Source organism: Crocodylus siamensis, chromosome 1 (genome assembly GCF_052110815.1).
Source record: "Crocodylus siamensis isolate JL-2025a chromosome 1, ASM5211081v1, whole genome shotgun sequence".
Lineage (NCBI taxonomy): Eukaryota > Metazoa > Chordata > Crocodylia > Crocodylidae > Crocodylus > Crocodylus siamensis.
Genome location: NC_143395.1, coordinates 285359352 through 285379846, shown reverse-complemented (window position 1 = coordinate 285379846; position 20495 = coordinate 285359352). Strand labels below are relative to the sequence as shown.

The 20495-nt window shown below is 39.0% G+C and overlaps 1 protein-coding gene across 5 annotated transcripts in view; it reads right to left on the bottom strand.

The window, feature by feature from the left end:
* NLGN4X (neuroligin 4 X-linked) overlaps positions 1–20495 on the bottom strand; it is a 284323-nt gene that overhangs the window by 189330 nt on the left and 74498 nt on the right. For all 5 annotated transcript variants that reach the window (XM_090064060.1, XM_090064081.1, XM_090064077.1 and 2 more), the window contains one exon: positions 4064–4897. In XM_090064060.1, coding sequence (XP_089920186.1) covers positions 4064–4535 — 472 coding nt within the window. In that variant the 5' untranslated portion in view covers positions 4536–4897. The remainder of the gene's footprint in view (positions 1–4063; positions 4898–20495) is intronic.

The following is a 20495-nucleotide window of genomic DNA, read 5'->3' as shown; positions in this document are numbered from 1 at the left end:
GTTTTGTCATGCTTTGATAGTGAGGACGTTTTTAATGTTCTCCAGTCAAAATGTAAAAATTTTTGTAATGGTTGTGTTTGGTTGACATTTTATTTTTCTAGTAATGATAGCAGCTAGCAATGCCCTGTAGAGCATGCACAGATTCAAATGATAAAGGCTAAAGATTAAGCACAGCCGATTAAGAGTCCATGTCCTCTTTAGTCTAGCATCCCCGCTGTCGCTAAACCCATATTCAGACTAAAGTTATAATAAACAGATTGTCCTCAATATCATTTCCCTAAGCTGACCTCCTCAAAACTGACATTCAAGTATTCTTGTGAAACACTACAGTCTGTAGCAATTGTAAAATAACCTTATATAAGTTTATTTATACTGCGTATGCTACACGTAAAGTACACGCACAGACACTGAGTGAGAAACCCACTATTACTTCTTGATAGAAATTTGATAAAAATTCCAACTTCTATTATAAATGATATTCTTTGCAATTCTTTTGTCATTTATAAGAGCACATTTTGACACTTAAAACAAAAAATGAGCATTTTGTTAGCATCAGCTCCAAATCAGTCACTGTTCATATACATTATGAAAAGATACACAAGTCCTGTCTTCTCGCTATTTTTTTTTCCTTCTTTTTTCTTCAATGATAGATAAAAAATATCCGGGAGAAAACTTGCAAATATTGTTTATTCTTTAAAATATACTGTAATGACCAAGTCAGCTGCTGCATGGGAAACAAAACATTTACATGAACTGACTTGATACATGATCTGCTAGATATATTACTTTTATTTGCTTCATAAAGATAATTTTTTCATTTTAGAAAATATATTTATAATATTTTTGAGCAGGGGTGGAAATAAAATTTTATTATTTTATTTTTAAAAATTAATGTTGGGAGATACTTGAAAGGATTTTCATTGCACTTTAAATGTCATTTTCAAATAATTAAAAAGCAATATATTGTGGCTGCACAAAAATATTTTCTCATACAGGATTAAAAAATCAACAGTACAGTAAAAGCAAATGTTAAAATGAATAGCAGAGTGTTTTAATTTCTTAATTTTCTAGGCAGTCTACCTTTTGACATCACAGATTGTTGTAGAATTTGACAGATAATGTGCTGTTTAAACAGCTTAGTATCAGTTGTACAAATGCATTTTTGTTAATAAATAATAACTCTTTAGTTATTGGCTTTGATTTATCTCTGGTTTATATTTATTCAACTATCTATGAAATTACTCCTTAGTTGTAAGAGTATAAATGGAATTAGATCCAAATCTAATGAGTTTAACAGGAGAGGTAGTTAGTATTACTAGACCTAACTTTAAACATAGTAGATGATAGCACACACCATACATTCCCAAATTGCAAAACTGAGCTGCATTTTGATTAGGTTTTTGTATAATTGGTCTGAAGAGGAAGCAAGTGTCACGTGTGACCACAGTTGATGCATTAGAGACGCTCAGCAGTTTCTTTTCACTGGAATTGCAAGAAAATAAGGAGACATAAAAAAGATTCAGATAAATGTCATAGTCAGACCATTAATTAGGTTTGGATTATTCTGTCCACCTTTTCACAAAGACACAAAACATTCTCAGGGAGTCTGTAAAGAAATCTGTACTTGAGAAACGATTGAAAACATGAATTTAACTCAGTCACTTACTTTCAGACTTCTGCATCAAAAACTAATTTCATGGTCTGTCTCCATAACAACATAGCTTATTTCTGCCAGCTAACAATCATATAATGAAGCATAATGTGTTTAATCAGATTGCATGGACTACAATTCAAAGCAATTTACCTTTAGTACAATTTGGTGACACAGAAGCTTAGAAGAGGTTGAATGATAGGCCAGTTCACTTTAATCATCTTTATGAGTAGCTGGTCACACATTTAGTAAGTCTGGCTAAGTGTATTTTTTCAGTTAACTTGTAGAAGTAACTTATGGATGGTAACAAAAAGTGAATATCTTCACTCTGGAATTTCTGACTCTCCTCTCAAGCCTACTGAAAATATTTTTATTTGTACACAAGTCAGAGACAGCAACAAATCACAGAGATGGACTACTAACTTATTGTCCTTAGAAGATTGATATTTTTTTTTTGGAGAGATTGTCATCCCACTCAATAGAAGTAGTGTCAAACTCATAGGTATATTGTATTATAGGGAAAGCTAACATTAGGGAGCTGGGGGGTTCATGCATTATTTTTTCCTGCAATTAAGCTAATTGAAAAACCTACAGTTGATAGATTTCTGCACAATAAAACTTGAGGGTCCTTCCTGTTGCTGAAGTAATGAGAATACCCTTAGCTAAATAACTTGCATCATTATAGGCTAATTTACTAGCTCATGTATTACCCAAGCTATTATCATAATAGGGAATTTGAATTAAAATATTCACATATTAAAAGAAAGAAGATAACTAATATAAAATAATTACAGCTGCTGAAAGGTATGAGAAAAAATACATACTTTTGACACTTAACTTCTCCTGCAGCATTTATGCTTTCATCTTTCCACCCTACCCGATGTACTTTCTGTTTTGACAGCTAATTTTCTGTTATCTGCATATATATGTTTATAGATTAATATATAGATATATTATAGATATAGATTAATAATAAAGGTATTCTTCTAATGTGAGCAAATAAGACCTTGACCACAGCCCTTGCTTGCAAAGTTGTCTTATATGCTAAGTAAGAACCACAGAATCAATCACTTAAGGGCTATTCTGAAGGCAAGATCCATGTTGACATTTTAGAAAGAGGAATGTGTGCTGAGGGGACCAGGGGATGGAGGAAAATTGGAAGATAGATTCACACCCCCCGCATACACTCACACACATATACGTTTTGGTTTTTGGGTTTTTTTTAATGCTTTCTCTTGCAGCAGCAGGGTAGTTAAATTTGCTTTCCCCCCCAAAAAATCACCCCAGTACCAGTACTCTATATATCTATATTTTAGTTTTATGTTTCAGCTGAAGGGAATGGGAAACTACAGTGAGATGCTTATATTGGCAAACAACTTGGAAATTCTAAATATAAAAACCAATCATAGCAGAAGGATTATAGTAGTAGGAGTACCACAATTTGCATATTCAGAGCACGGTTCCTGAGAAATAACAATGCCATGATTATGCAAATAAGCCCACAGCTAGAGTGCAGGGATTTGCATATCTAGGGGGAATCTGTAGCGTTATGCATCAGTAACTACACTTTGGCTGAAAGAATTGGCTTTCAGCAGAATATTAAATATCATTGCTTTTGCAGTTTTCCATTATCCTATAATAAACAATAGTCATTTGATGCTTGATTTAAAGAGGCCTTGTCTTCAGTGGGAAGTGAGGTCACTCAGTACCTCGTCAGAAACAGTTAGCACTTCATGAATAGAGACCTTTTAAGTGAGAGCATGAAAAATTCACTTATTTATTTTATTCCCAGGATTTTTGTAGAAAAATGATCTCAGGAATCTTTGGAAATAGATATGGGGTAACAATGGCCTTTTTACTGAACATGCTTATGCAACAGAACACTCAAGAACACTACATAATTTGACTAAAATGCTGAACCCCTCCCCCCAACCCAATCCTGGACTGCTCAAGTTGCAGAACTGACTTACTGTAGCCGTCTTATGGATAAAAATAAAGCAGACTTAAATGTCATTTCAAAAGGTATTACAGGAAACCCAAAACAATAGAAACATGTTAGGTTATAGAACCATCCCTTTCTTTAAAAGCATACTTTTGTGTACTTCAAGTGTGCACTACATTTATATTAGTTTGTTTTGAGGTACCCCCATCTCTTGCCTTTCTCTTTTGCAAGTGATACTTCACTCGTGCATATATTGGCTGCTGCCTAGAAATAGAACTGCAATTTGGTGATATAATAAAACTCATACAAATATGCCACAATTATACACTTGGTGCTTCTGCTGAATTTAGAGAGAACACTTTGAGTTCAAATGCTAACATGGGAGAAATTGAGTGTGAGGCACTGTATAACACCCGCATAAAAGCTACTCATCCCTTGAAGGTTGGCTTGTGGTCGAATAAAGTACTTACCATCCTCTGTGGGCACATAGATATTCAAATACAGGCAGTCTTCATTTTGATCTTGCACGTAAGTAACCACAGTATCCAAATTGGCAGTAAACCAGACTGGCAACATGTCATTGAGCAGTGATCTCTCATCCAGGTACTGTGGGCAGACAGCAGCAAACTGTGTGGCATTCCGGATCCCAGTCCAAGAGGAAGGAGGCTCCGGGGGCTGGAATCGCCTTTCCCCAGTTGGAGGGGAGGCATAAGGAACACCCAGGTACTGCTCCACTGGACCAAGAATCTCATTAGGCAAAGGTGTTCTTAGACCCCGTATTTTGCCATAATTTGTCGTAACAACAGGGTATTGTGCTTGGCCATCAATGAGAGTAAATCTTATAGCAAGTGCAGTTATCCACAGGAGGAAGTTAGCATTCAACATGACACAGACCGGAGTGAAGATCAAAGGCAGCCATAGAAGTCCCATTGGTCTCGACATTGTTTAAATCAACATCAGCAGGGCTCAATCTTCCACAGCCAAGGGGAAATCAATCAGTCAAAGAAAATAAGGGGATGGGGAAGGCAATATGGAGATGAGGTTAAGGATAAAACAGAATCCTCTTCAGGCAGTGAAAAAATCTGAGGATGAATGTATTGATGCCTCAGATAACTGACCACAGACAGATTCCAATGCTATGGCAAGCAAGGAAGTCCTTGTTCCTAAGGCCCATCCCCAGACTCCAGCGATGGCTTAATCCTGGCAACACTTCCAAACAAGTGGAGAAGAAAAGACAGTCAACAGTAATTCTGCTTTAGTAGCGCAATGATTCCTTCCAATGAATTCCAGCCTGGTCAGTCAGCCTGTGGCCAAAAGGAAATAGAAAATTCAAATTAGCGCTTGAAAAAAACCCCTAAAACCTGGCATACATTCTAATAAAGTATTAAACTCACACAGAATCTTTCAACACCAAAGTCTTCTCCTACTCTTTCATAACTTTCAGTCATCCCTATTATAATGAAACCATTTTGGAAATAAAGGACAACATAGAAATAAAGTTGGAAGTCATACAAAAATATCAGGTTGAGATATGAAGATACCAGTTCCAGTTCATATTCCTTTGTCCATATCAACAACTCTCAGCCCCATCAGATCCCTCCTTAATTAAAATATGGCCTAAGCTATGTTGATTTCTTCATAAAATATATCATCCATGCAAGTGCCACCTCTCAAATACTTACTAGCTTAGACAAACTAGCAAATGCATGTCTCCATAGTTCTTTTTCACTCACTTAATAAGTATGTGTCTAACATTTTACTGCAGTAAATAGTCTGTCTCTTCTATCTATATTTTATAGATACTCCTGTTCTTCTGTTTCATGCCTCTGGAGAACAGTAATGATTACCGAAATATCCAAAACCTGGATCTCACCAATGCAACTCAAGAGTGATTCCAGTGAAGTTAGTACAGTTAGAGCAAAGTTGTAGCTATGGTGCAGGAATTATGTGAGAGGCAAAGATTTTTTGAGGGTGATTTCTTTTATCAGTTCTATCTCAGAAAGGGCTCTTGGTCCAATAAATATGTTAGAACTTTTCTATCTGATCTTGAAAATATAAATAGCTTTGCCATTAATTTTAAATACATCATTGAAATAAAATCAGACAAGGTTTTGAATAGAAGACTTTCATTCGAAGGCCTGCCTAACCTTATTCCAGCCATGCAGTTTGTACAATAAAGATAACACCCCCAAAAATCATTGCCTTTAGTGAGGTTAATGGATTGCATAACCAATATGAAATCAGAAACTGGCATTCAGTTTCTGGCTTTCATGTTTATATTGTCGGTTATGGTTCAAGGATTCTAAGAAAATATTGAAAAAAATCGTCCTATAAATTTTTCATAATAATATGTAGATTTATAATCATTTGACATGCATAGGCCAGATACTAATTCAACTATTGGGCATCTAAGTGGACTTAGGCACCTAAATATACCTTCCTATTCAAGTTCCTAAAAATCCATTCATATATCTACTTGTGTAACACACTATTATCTTACCCTTAAGATAATACCCAGGCATGTCTACATGATGCGTTACTGTGCAGTGATTACTGCACATTTATTTAGTATATATATAATCAAGTATTTAGTAAATGCGCAGTAACCGGAGTTACTGTGCAGCAGTGCTGGCAAATGTTTTTTAAGTGACACTGCTGCGCAGTACCCTAATAATACTGTGCAGTAGTGTATTAGTACTGCTGATGCTGTGAAGTGCTACTGTACAGTCAGCATCTCATGTGGATGTGCTCATTGAATCATAAGCAGCAAGGATGAGGAGAACCTACCCACCTTTACTAAGAAAAAAATTGTCAGAGAATCAAGCATAGTGAAATAGGAGCACACTTGGGCGCCTAATTCCACTTTCATGCCTAAAGGGTGAATAGAATCTCACCTTAACCTTGTAGTATTATCATACTTCCTATGTGTCATCACCTTGTAATACTCTAGAGAAAGATAATTCATATGGTAAATTTCACTTATTTAATGAAAATTAGTATGTGAAGATGAAAGATAACCATATACATATATTTTTTGTTTATTAACCACTCATTCCACAAATAAACAGAAGTCTTTTTGTTTGACAGATATTATATCAGATAATTACTGGCAACACTTACACAGCTAAGGGATATGGAATATGGTGATAAAGTCTTAGAACTGAAAAGACCAACATGTCATTTATTGATAAGGTGTACAGCCTACTCAAGCCCTCTCTCTAAAATGGCTCTTGGTCCCATAAAGATATTAATTCATCTCTTCTATCTACTTTTAAAAATATAAGTAACTATTGGCAATGATTTTAAATCAGGAACAATAAAGAATAGAGCTATGCTTCTTCACTTTGGATAAAAGAAAGATTTATAAAAGAAACCTCATCCTTTCTTAAGAGATCTCAATCTTTAATAAAGATTTAGAAGGAACTACGCACAACCTTTATTAGAAAATTGGTGAAATGCCTGAATACTGAAGACAAATATATTCCAGATGCATAATATTTATAAAGAGCTAATGATGTATGTTGTTCTATATGTTCTGCTAACAGGTAATAAGCCACAATTGTAGCCCCAGAGGGCTTGCAATCTAAACAGCATGTCTTTGTAACTATTTTCAGATTTAAGAATCAATGACAGCCCTGGGCACAGGCAGTAAGCTATAGGTCACCCGAAATCCCTCTATCTACCTCCCTCCCACCAGCTCTGAACACTAGTTTTCCTTGTATGTCACCTCCTAGAATCATAGGATCATGGAAAAGTAGGGGTGGAAGGCACCTCATTAGGTCATTTAGTCCAGCCTCCTCCTCAAGACAGAAACATCCTTGATTGAACCATCTCAGGCAAATGTCTGTCTAACTTGGTTTTGAAAATTTCCAGGGATCTAAAAATTCCACAGCTTCTCTATGGACTGTGTTCCAATTCTTGACTACCCTCATAGTGACAAGGTTCCTCTTAACCTATCATCTAAATTTTTTTTGCTGCACCTTGTGTCCATTGCTTATAGTCCTGTCCCCTATGGCCACAGAGAAGAGACCATCTCCAATCTTTCTATAATCACCCTTTAGGTTTTTAAGGGCTATTATCTCTGGCGCTCCTATTGAGACTGGGAAGCCAAGCGAAGTAGGGAGGGGAAGGAAGAAAAGAACAAATTGGAATCATAGAATGGTAGGGTTTGAAAAGACCTCATCTCATGTATGGACCTCATCTAGTCTAACCCCCTGTTCAAAGCAGTATCATCCCTGACTAAACCATTCTAGTCAAGTATATGCCTAACCTGCTTTTAAAAAACTTCCAAGGATGCAGATTCCACATCCTGTCAGAATAGCCTGTTCCAGTCCCCACAGTACTTGGCTACAAAAAACATAAGAAAGCCCTATTCCCCATCCTCAACCTTTTTGTCTAGAACATACACTCAGTACGTCACACATGTAGCCATGCGCCTGTTCGGGGTGTATGAAGCGGACCCTATTCAATTCAGATTTGGATTTGGCCTGAATCAGAGAAAGTGATTCAATTCGTTGATTCGTATTACTGTCCCTGATTTGATTCAGCTGAATCCGAATCTGAAGATTCAATGCTGATTTGGAGAATCAGCGATTTAGACATAGATACAGCTTTAAATGTTTTTCCTACACACCTCGAGGTAACAGTCTGGTTTGTGAATACTGAGAGGCTGAGGTGCATGGAGCGTTCCACAGGAGTGGACGGGAGGCCTCCACGTGCTCAGTGGCAAACCCATAAGTGGACTGGAAGTACTTTTGGTCCACTTCCAGGTGTGCCGGGGAGCACACAGGGCTGCCCCTCAGACCCCTGGGTGCTCCCCTGACCCAGGAGGCACCAGTTGCTGAGCCCAGGGGCATATGGGGGCCCCTGCCATGCTCCCTGGCAAACTGGGAAGTGGACCGGAAGTGCTTCTTGGGAGCACGAACTGTGAGACTTTAACATGGTCAAGCTGGAAACACAAGGCTATTCTCTTAATCATGTTGATCCTAAGTCTCTACTTTTCATAATACCAGTTTATGATCCTTACATCTTCATTCTGGCTTTCTTTGGTCTGTCTAAAGCCTTTATCCCTTCTCATTAAGTAAATATTATGTGCATACTTTCATATTCTGAGGTTGTAATTGGCATGCTATTTGCATATAGATTAGTTGGAGCAAACACTGAAACTTAAAGGAGTTCATTTCTTTGAACTTTTTTATAGCGTATTTTCAAGAGCCACAAGGAAGTTTCTGTTACAGAGTTATCCCAATGGGGAAATATTTCAGATATCTTACAAGAAGACTGGTGCTCTCTCTATATATGTTGTGAGTGTAAATAAGTATCTTATTTGATCTAAATACTTCATTTTTTAAATAAGGATTTCTTCTATTATTAGTATGAGTTTGCATTACAGCTTAGGCATGCTGTTAATTTATGGTAGTTTTTGACTGCTTTCCCTGAAGGGCCTAACCAAAGCCAGATACCCTAGCCTCCTACACATGTGCAGGGAGTCTGCTCCCACATGCTGGAAATCCAGCATGTCACAGCAGACTTGATTAATCGAGTCTGCTGGAGCACAGAAATTAATGCACTCCAGCAGACCCTACCATCCTGTGTCCCTACACTGAAAAATCGTGGCAGAACACTTTGAACTAAAGCTCACTGATACACATGATTCTTGGGTGTTATTAATTAGCGTCTTCATTAATTAAAGTGCCCCCCCACACATACTTCCTGGAGCACATGTAAAAATGCCCCCTGTACCCATACATGGGTCTAAGCTATATCTCTCTGATTTCCCAGGTACAGTACTCTAACTATCAAAAGACATGTCAGACATTGTACAGACCCTTCCTTTTGCAGTTGGCCCCTCTGCAAAGCCATGAGAGGGAGTTCTGTGGGTACAGAAGAATGGCTGCAAATCAGAGCATGTATGGCTTACAGAGAGGGCTGTTATCTAGGAAAGGAACAGAATCTTGGTTCCAGCCTGGACCCTTGCTCAAGTATGCATACATGTACATATTTGGCCAGTGGATCCCATTGCAGTATATATAGAATTCAATATTTTAAATTAAAATAAATAACAGGAAAATTGGTTGTACTTATCAAATCATAGTGACAGCATTCCCCCTTTTTATTTTTTTTTGTCAATTTCACAGAGTTGTAGCTATTCACAAATATGTAGTCTGCTTAAAAACAGGAATTTTGCTCTACATAGTCAGCTAGAGGTCTTTGAAATCAGATGCACTGTTTAATCCAGCTAACATAAAACAATGACAGTTTTGAACAAAAATAATGTATTGGAATAATTATTGTAAGAGGGCAGAAGATTAGAAGTCAGAGTTAGTAATGTAATAAAATTCAATAGAAGCTAATTATGCACATTCATTCACACACATACACACATATAATGTAATAAAATATACACACACATACATAATATACATATTCTATAGGCAGACAAGGCTCTTTGTGTAGATGTGGTATATTTTATTGGACCAACTAAGTAGTTGGAAAAAAGTTATCTGGCACAAACACCCTTCTTCAGGCAAGGGAGACTCTGCTGATGTAATGAGTTCTCCAAGGTAGAAAAGAAACTAAAGTAAACAAGTCTGTGAAGATGCAAATGAGTGGAAGTTTGGAAGACAAAGCATAGAGATAGGAGGGGGGAATAGATGAAAAAGTGTGAAAGAAAACAAGTGGTCAACTAACAGGCAGGTTACCTGGTGTGTTAGATATCAGGCAGGTTGTAATGGGTCCAAGATTTTTTGTATCCAGTATATTTATGAAGTAAAGTTCATAGGCTCAACTACAAAAAGTGTTTTGTAAGTTCCCTTTGAGGATTAGAACTAAGAGATTGGAGAGGGAGTGACTGTCTTGTGAGAAGTGGGTACCCACAGGTAATTGGATAATTTTGTCTTTGATGGAATTTCATTGTGCATTCATTATGCACAGTTATTGTCCGGTTTCTCCTGCATATTTCCCACCAGGGCATTTGGTGCAATTGATGAGATATATTACATTTCTGGAGGTGCAGGTGTAAGATCCAGGAATGGTGATGATTCCGTTGTGAGGTGTGGATATTGTGAGAGTCCTGGAGATGTGTTGGCAGGTTTTAGCTTTTTCTTGTCCTGACATGATCTGGATCCATTTGGTGTGGTTTGGGTCACAGGGAGTTTGCTTCTAGTGATGAGCTTGGCAACGTTTGGTGCTTGTTTAAAGGCTAGGGTCAATGGTTCTGGAAAGAGCTCTTTAAGAATTGGGTCTTCTTCTAGTTGGGGATGCAATTGTGTGAAGATTTTCTGTATAGGTTCCAGGGAAGGATGGTATAACATAATTAGTGGTGTGTAATTCATAGGGATTTTCTTTTTGTACTACAGCAGTTCTTTGTGTGGTATCTGGGTGGCTCTTTCAAAAGTGTGATCTCTCTCTCTGAAGGATTGTCCTTGTTGGGTGAAAGCCTTTTTAAGAATGGTGAGGTGACAATCCCAGGCATTCTCTTCAGTGCAAATTCGGTGGTATCTGAGGGCTTGGCTGTATATCACAGCTTTTTTGGTGTATTTAGGGTGATTGCTGGTTCTGTGTAGATGTGTATGTTGGTCTGTGGGTTTATTGTATATGATGGTTTGTATTTTACCATTTTGGATATTGATAATGGTGTCTAAAAAGGAAATGCTGGTGCTAGAGTATTCCAGAAAGAGTCTGATGGAGAGGTGATGGTTACTGAATTAGTGATGGATATCAATCAGAGACTGCATGTTTTAGATCCAAATGATGAAGATGCCCTCTATATATCTCAGGTATAGCACAGGTTTGATGGTACAATTCTTCAGGAATTCTTTTTTCATGTGGTCCATAAAAGGGTTGGCATATTGTGGGGCCATTTTGGTGCCCATAGCCATGCCCCTGGTGTGAAGGAAGTGTTGGTTGTTGAAACTGGAGTTTTGTGATGAAGTATATAAATTCAGTAGTACCAGAGGTCTGTACTCTGAGTTGTAATCTTGCTCTTGTGGATACATAAGGCAGGCTTGGATGTCATCCTGGTGTGGGATGTTGGTATACAGGCTAGTGACATCTATGGTGGCTAGAAGGGTATTGCTGGGAAGGTGGTCTATGTTTTTTATTTTTCACAGAAAGTGTGTTGCGTCTTGGATAAAAATCAGTCTTTGGGGAGAAGAGGCTTTAGGATGGATTTAATTAAATCCTTAAGCTAGGGTTCCATGGTTGGAAATTGTTCCCTTTTTGTGGATTTTAGGGAGCATGTAAACTGTCCCTGGATTAGGGAGTGTAGGGATCAGGGTTTGAAGTTTTTCTTGTAGCTCAGATGGAAACAACATGATGGTGGTTTTGAGTTCTGAGGTGAAAGGGGGAGTTGAATCTTCCTCTAGTTTTTAATAGTAGGTAGTGACAGAGAGTTGTCTGTTGGATTATTTTATGTAGTGTTTGCAGTTAAGGATAACTACAGCTCCCTCTTTATCTGTTGGTTTTATTACTGTTTGGTGGTTGGAACTTAGAGATTTTATGGCCCTTCTTTCTGAGAGGGAGAGGTTGGTATAGTGGTGTTTCATTCCTTGCAAAGAATTTTTTTCCAACTGCTTAATTGGGTTAATTAAAGATACCACATCTACCCAAAGAACCTTGCCTACCTATGGCCTTATATTATATATATATATTTATATATAACTACCTTGTTCAAACTGGAAATTTAACAAATTAATATGGGAATCAGTACTTTTCTGTATTCTTAAAATTCTTCCCGTTACCATGATAAAATCAAAACACACATCAAAATCAGTAAAATGAGTGTACATGGTACACGATGAACTCTTGTATTTATTACTCTAAAGATTCATTACAGTCTGATAACCAGAGAAAAAGATTAAATGTTGTTTAAAACGTCAGGGTGTTAACTTTACCCAGCAGGTTTTTAAATTAATTTTAACCAGTGCTTGTACAGAGTTTTAAAAAATGTATTCAGTTTCTTAAAATGTCTTGAACACATTAAATCTTAAACTATTTAGAACTAAGTCAAGCTTTTTTCGACTCAGCAATTCTGACGTGTTAAGTTTTTTTTACAATAATCAGATGAAATTAAAGTGAAAAGCAGGACTAAGTGAATTCAGTCAGAAGATCAGGTGCAGTTTCTAGACTGGAGTGTTCTGAAGATTAGAGGAGAGATGGTTAAGTGGAAAAAAACCCTCTTAAGTACATAACAAAATGTATCTCTCAAAAAATCTTTGCTGAATTCATTCCAATATTAGCACAAAAATGAAGTGCAGGAAATTATCACTTAATTAATTCATAGATGCTAGGGTCAACAAATCATTAAGTCTGACCCCCTGCCTAGGCAGGAAAGAATTCTGGATCAGATGACCCCAGCCAGATGCCAACCAGCCTTCTCTTAAAGAGCCACAAGGTAGGGGAGAGCACCCTTGGAAGCCCATTGCAAATTTTGGCCACCCTTACCATGAAGAAGTTTTTCCTGATATCTAGCTTAAATTTGCTCTCTGTCAGTTTGTGACCATTGGTCCTATTTACCCCAAGAGGTGCCCTGGTGAAAAGAGCATCTCTGATCCTTGCTGCGTCCCCCTAATGAATTTGTAGGTGGCCACAAGATCACCTCTCAGCCTTCTCTTGAGGAGGCTGAAAAGGTCCAGGTCCCTCAGTCTCTCCTCATAGGGCTTGTCCTATAAGCCCCTAACCATATGAGTGTCCCTCCTCTGGACCCCCTTGAGTCTATCAACATCTTTCTTGAAGTACAGCACCCAAAACTGGACACAGTAGTCCAACTGCAGTCTGACCAATGCCGCATAGAGGGGAAGTATCACCTCCTTGGATCTATTTGTCATGCATCTGCTGATGCATGATAAAGTGTGGTTAGCTTTGCTGATAAATTAATTAATATCAGATTGGTTATGACAATCCAGAAACCAAGCAATCAATGCATTCTTTGATTTTCGATAAGGGATTTCAAGCTGCTACAATTATAATTGGAGGTCTGTGGAGCAGAAGTGAGGACGCCAGCACTCCTACAGAGGAGAACTATCTCCGCTTGGGTGAGCTGCACCCTTCCCCCTATATAAAGTACTTCTGCTGTCTAGGATTCAAGGGATGTGAAGCTGAAGAATAAAATTTACGAGGGACTTGATCAGAGGAAGTGTTTCCACCCAGGTAAGCTGAAAAGTCATATATATAGCCTACTGTTCAGCACTGAAGGGTGTAAGCCAATGGTGCCCAATCGTTTGGTCCCACAGGCAAGATGAAAAGTGTGGGGTCTCTATGGGCCATATTGAATTCCTCATCTCATGATCAGGCCCTGGGAGCCTACACCACCTCCCCCTAACAGGATCAGGTCCTGCATCACTAACCCTGCCCATTCCTGTGTGCCGGGATCAGGCTCCAAGGCCACATGCCACCCTGTTCTGGTCCCACATGCTGTGGGACCCTGACCAACTACATGTGCTTGTATTGGACCCCAGGCTACCCTCCACAATCAGTCTAGCACATGGGGTCATATGCTGCAGGGCCCCACATGACAAGGGCAAGATCTGACTCACAAGCCAGGGGTTGAGTCATTTTGTAAATCTGAAATGCATTTACTTTGGTTGCTTTTAAGTGTTGATAATTTATGTATCCTTCAGCTTCATTTGAGATACTGTTTACTGTATTGTGTAAAAGCTGTTCTTTTTGACAACACTCTTTTAATAGTCTGGTGATAAAGATCCAGTGTGCCTTAAGGAACGAATTCCTAGATCAGGGTAATGACTTTAAAATGGAAAGGTTTTTACTACTGTAAATGTGATAATAGAAACATCCTTTGCTTCCTCAACTTCACTGTCAATAAATAGAGATCTTGCCACCGTATTTACTCTAATCCAAGAAAAGTCCCCCCACCAACCAAAATAATGCAGTGGGGGAAAAAAATCCTCATCTGAAGTACTTGCAAAGGATCAATGCCAGCTTAGTTCCAGCTTCAGCCCTGGGTTTGGAGCCAATGCTGGAACTTAGCCACTGCCTGCCCCTGATTGGGGTAGTTCATGTGGTAGGGGAGGAGCACATGGCCAGGGATGCATGGGGGAGACTTGAGGGGAGGGGGCATGCAGGGGAGACCTGCCTGTGTATCTTGAGGAAGTGAAGAACTCAGCTGGTCCTCCCCCTCCACTCCAGCTCCAGCCCCTCCAGCTCTGACCTGGCCCAACCCAGAGCTCCCATCTTTGTTTCTGCCTGGCCAAGCACGGTAAAACTGGGCTCAAAATGCTGTTGCTGACTGCCCCAGAGCCAGAGCACAGCAGATCAGCAGAAAGTAAATGGCAGGAGGACATGGGAAGGGTGTGGGGGGCAAGTGGCAGAGGCACTCTACTGATTTTTGTGTAACAAAACTAATATGGAGTAGCACGGTATTAAAAATGGCCTGTAGATTCTTCAACAGGTAAAAAATGAAGGGTCAGATGGGCTAGTGGCCTATCAACGGTACAAATGTTTAAAATAGGGAACTAGCAATATACAGCTTTAGTTTTAACCTCCAAACTGCGAGCAAGAAAGCAAGCAAACAAATACTGAAGCTCATATGACTGGCCTTAAATAGCTATATAGTTAGATGCAAGTAAGAAATGCACTTTTTAACAAAGCCTGAAAAGCAATTATTTTTATAAACATTTTTTGTTATGTTTAAAGACTCATTTTTGTCAACCTCTATACTCTGTTCTAAGAATACCAGGCAAATGTTAGTCATCGGGTTCTCTAACTTAGAAATTACAATCTCCATTTATGTTTCAGAAACAGGTACCCATTCATCTTTTTCACAGTCCCATCTCACTTTCTCCTGGCTCCAGCTTCCACTCTTATTCTTAGTTTCTACATTTTATATGCTGTCAAACAGAATGATGGCATTATGAAAATAGTCATGTTTTCATTCACTGTAGTTTTTTTCATGAGAAACTCTTTCAAAAAATGAGGAGTGTGTATGACTCTTCCTGGGAAAACAAAGGACAGACTACTAAATACCCAAGACAAACAGGAGTTTGGATCTCCACATAAATACAGTTATAATACGTGGAATTATTATTTCTTAATTGTTATGTATTTAACACAAGCACTTGCCTCCTCCAATTTAAAAATAAGCATTTCTTTCTTTAGGACAATTAGATAGGACACACTTCCAGTAACAAATGGCATATTGGCCAGATATAACTACTTTTATCACAGTTTAATTTTAAAAGTATGTTCTTATAAGAACAAAGAATGATAAAAATTTACTGGCTAGGTCATGACAATGCCTGGATGGCAATGCTTATATATGTCCATATAATTTGATAATTATGCAGATAACAATTAGACATCATTGATTAAATGTAAAGTATTTCTAAACCCTTTTTTGTTCCTTTCTAGTTCTCAGCAAAATTAAATAGATTTTGTGCTTTTATAAGTTTTAAAATCTTTCTGTATAATGGTCTGATTAACAATGGGTAAGAGAGCAAAAAACTTTCTGTGGTACTTGTTTTCCCACCTGCATTTACTCCATCTCAGCTAGTAATGTTTCCCTTGGGATGCTGGATATCTTTTCTAAGTGACTTGACATATGGTCTCTGTTTTTCCTAATGTTCAGTTAAGTGTATATTATTCAGCTCTGAACTTGACCATTAGTGATGGGAATCTGAGCTTCTCATGACTGAACAGATACAGCAGCAACTCAAATGCCTGAAGCCAACATGCCAGAGAGGTCATGACATTCTTTAAAATAATGTGACAATGTGCTGTGATTGCAAGATAGTGTGACAAGGCTAATAAGCCTGTTTGCACAGAAAGGGTCCAACGCATGCAATGACTTGAGGCAAGGGACAGAGCACACATTTCTTGATTCACTGATATTTGCCAAATTCTGTCTACAAATGTAAGCAAATACCAGTCATAGATATTTCACTGAAAGTCTCTCTTCAAAGACAAAAGCAATTTTAATGTGGTCTAACGGGACTCCTGAATTCTCTTCCTGAGACTGTCACTTGGAGTCTCCTTCCTCAAACATTATTGTGCATCATCTATTAGTTCTTAAGAGTTCAATGTTTTCATAACTTGAAATAGTACTAATGAATAGACCAGCCTGAAATGTTTTTTTATGAAATCAAAACTTTTAGTTAAAAAGACAACTCATTTCAGATGAAACTTTTCATAAAAGCCACTTTCTATTAAATGTCGTCAAAGGTTGCAGGTTCAAAATGAGATTCTGGAAAAAAACATAAAAGCAAAATCTGCCACTCTAGAATATCCCAGTTGTTAAGCAGTCAGTGAAAGGGGTCTAGGTTCAAAACAATTATCTGATTCTCTTGATGACTGTGGCCACCAAGATACTTTTGGCCTTTCTCTACAGGTCACTCTCTTTCCCTTCTTACTGTTACCCCAATGCAGAAAGAGAAAAATTTTAAAATCAAACATCTGCAGAAATGGGAAAAAACCTAAACTTTTTATACAACATGTAGCTAACTTGTGGAATTCATTGTCAAATGAGGTAAAAGATGGAGAGAGCATAGCTAGTTTCAAAAAACAAATTTATGGATGATAGATCTATTAATAGCTGTTGAACAGGGATATAGGAGATGTTTCCTCTGGCATCTCCAAACCAGTAATGGTGGATGCCAGGGCTGGTAATGAATACAGGATAGATCACTTTAGTTACATCTGGTTCAATGCTCTCCCCCTAGCATCCACTTCTGCCACTTTTGTGCCAAAGAGATTATGGGCCAAGGCCCACCAGAAAAACTATAAGCTTTCTTTAAAAAGGGAAGCCACCAGGGATAAAACAATTAATTACTTGGGACAAATAAAAAGAACACAGGGAAGGGTGTGAGGGTTACAGATTAACAACAAGGGATCCAGAAGGGGACACAGAGCAGGGCGTGCTGGCAAGAGTCCACTGGCCCCCAAATGAGTCAGGGGAGCCTTGGATGTCAACCAGTGAAATGTTGTCCAGCTCTTAGAAACAAGATACTAGGCTAGATGAATCACTTGCCTGACCCAGTATGATACTTCTTATGTTCTTAAAAAAAAAAGACCAACATTACATTTAACATGTTGGTCTAAGATATACACATGACAACAGGCAGCACATTCAGGCAATGTTCTGAATTCGTTAATGAGATCTAAGATCCCTGGCACACATAACACTTAGGGTTCAATTAACCTGTTAATAACGCTATAAATATTAAACTGGTGCAACAAAATGGGAAAACAGTCACAAAAGTATTCAGCAAAACGTGTGTCATATTTTTGAGCCTGGTTTCCATTGCACCTTAAATTGAATCTGTGGCAGAGTAGCCCTGCTATACAGCCTGATGCCATCTGCATGGTGAGGCTTGGTTGACAACTGCCCCATGTCAGAGGTTAACAGCTATGTGGTGCATCCGTTACCCCACTGTTTTCAAGGTGTTAAGTGACGGGAGCTCACAACTGGGTTGGGTTGCCTGGTCATGAAAATCCACAGGGCTCCCCAAAACCCAACACAGTATTTGCCTTGCCAGCAGGTCTGGCAGAAGCTGAGGAGCAAGACACACTTTGGTGCTGGGTTGCAAGGAGCTGTGAAGGTCCTCATGACCAGGAAGGTTGACTGCCTTGTCCTGTGGAGCTAGACAACTGACACATCTCAGCCACAGGGTACCCTGAGATCCGGGAGTACCTGGTGCACAAGGAGCTTTAAGAATTGCACCTGTAATAGGGCTGTACACATAGTTTACTGACATCCCTGGCACATGAGGAACCCAGATGGGGGAACTCTCCTACATTCTAGGGATGTCAGGATCTTAAAAAAACATGTGCAGCTGGGTGCACAAGAGTTTTTCTGATATCCTAGTGCATGGGGCTCTGAAACCAGCTCCAGTGAGGTCCAGGGGACAGAACCCACAATCAGATAACTGAAATTGCCAGCCTTGCGACTGCACCAGTCTCAAACTGACCCCAGTGCAGTCCCAGGGCTGAGACCAGCAATCAGTTGATTCTCAGTGCCAGCTCTGAGACCTCCATCAAAGTTTCACATTAGCACCACTGCATTCCCAGAGCTAGGACTGACCACCATCTAATGCTCAATCTCAGCCCTGGGACTCACCAAAGTCTTGAACTAGCTCTGATGTGGTCCCAGGGCTGAGACTGACAATTAGTTGATAGTCAGTCCAAGCTCTATGACTGCACTAGATCACAGACTGCGGGCACCTGGCTTTCAAGTTGCTGCTGCAGGGAAAGCCTGAAGTCATGATGCCAGGTTTCCAATGCACTGGCAAGTAGTAATGGTGTGATTGGGATCTGATTCCTGATCCAAAAACCATGCATGCTGACATGCAGACTTGGCATGGCAGAAGGCAGAGACACAATTGTTGAGACCATTGGCGACGCATAGAGAGTGCACATGGGTGCACGTGCACGCTGAGTGTGGTGTTGCACCCCCTATGTAAAGGCACCACCGACACCGTCCACCGCACCTGCAGGCAGTCGCTGGCCACCACCCCTCTTCCTGCTGCCAACACCACCAAGGCATCCGTGGGCGGTCAGCAATCACGACTGGCCACTGCTGACAGTGCCAGCAGCATCTGTGTGTGGTTGCCAACCCCTGGTCAACACTCGCCACGCCACCCCCTTGGCCACCAACAGTGCTGGCGGTGTCTGCAGGAGCTCCCCACTTACTGCTACTGCGCTCCCACTATCACCATGCCATTGTGTGTCCCCCCCCCCCCCAACCGCTGCTAGGGCCATGCATTGTTCATAGTTGAGGCCGGGGTTTACATCCTATTGAACCATTATATGAACATGTTTCAGGGGTGTTAAAGTTTACAAAATGTACTTCTGACAGGAGTGACAGAAATGGCATTCCTTTGGGACATTTAAAAACAGACTGACCTATGCCATAGGAAGCTATATTTTAGGGAACAATCCTGTACTAATACAGATGTACTAGATTGAGTAGATTGTACTAGTTGCTCTAATAGTAGGGTTTTGTACCTTCATCTTTAAAATCCTTCTATTTTCTATCAAAAAGCATAACAGAAGAATGGAGGGTGGGAGAGGAAAGGATTAGAAAATGAAAATCCTTGTATATTATCTGCTCAATTTGATGGAATAGAAATCTTGGTTCCCCTTTTCCTGTCCCCTCCTGCCAAAAAACTGAATTTCATGAGAAAAAGAGAATGGATTTTTTTTTTAATATTTCATGAATGGCCATGAAAAATTACTGTTTCAGTGCTTTTCTGTGAGCACTAACAAAAATAAACTTGTTAAAATGATTTGTTTGACAGGTCCTTTCATTTTACCAACCTAAATTTAAAAAGTCATCTTGTATTTATTTAATTATATGTTGCCACATCAGTGGGATTTCAGAACTTTAACTTAATTCATTATCTTAGTACTATCAATGGAACTGGTCATGAAATAGAAAAGTAAACCAAAGCAAAATCAGGATATTTGTCATTTCACCCTCAATTTGGTGCAAGCTTACCAACCACGCTTCTAAATGACCTAGACTCCTCCCTCAACTTGATACATTGCAGTAAATCACTAAGCTTATATAACGTTTTACATTATTCTAGAACATGCCTCAAGAATACTAAGGAACAGACAGTTAGGTATTTCAGTCAAATTAAAAAGTACCAGGTACATTTAACAATGAGCATAAGGTTATACAGGACTTGTCACATGTATTATAATTAAATGGACTAGAATAGAATCTAAATGTCCCAAGTCAAGAATCAGGGCCTTCATTTGCTATATCTAGTATGCACATATCAGACTTAGACCTGTTATCAATGATTTCAAGCTTTCAGCATTAGGCCCATAATGAAATAATGTTTCCTGTCTCAGTAGCAAATGCCATATTTTCTCGCATAAAACACATGCTTTATTTCCCCTAACAATCATTTTTTGGAAATTAGGAAGTATGTTAAAAATGAA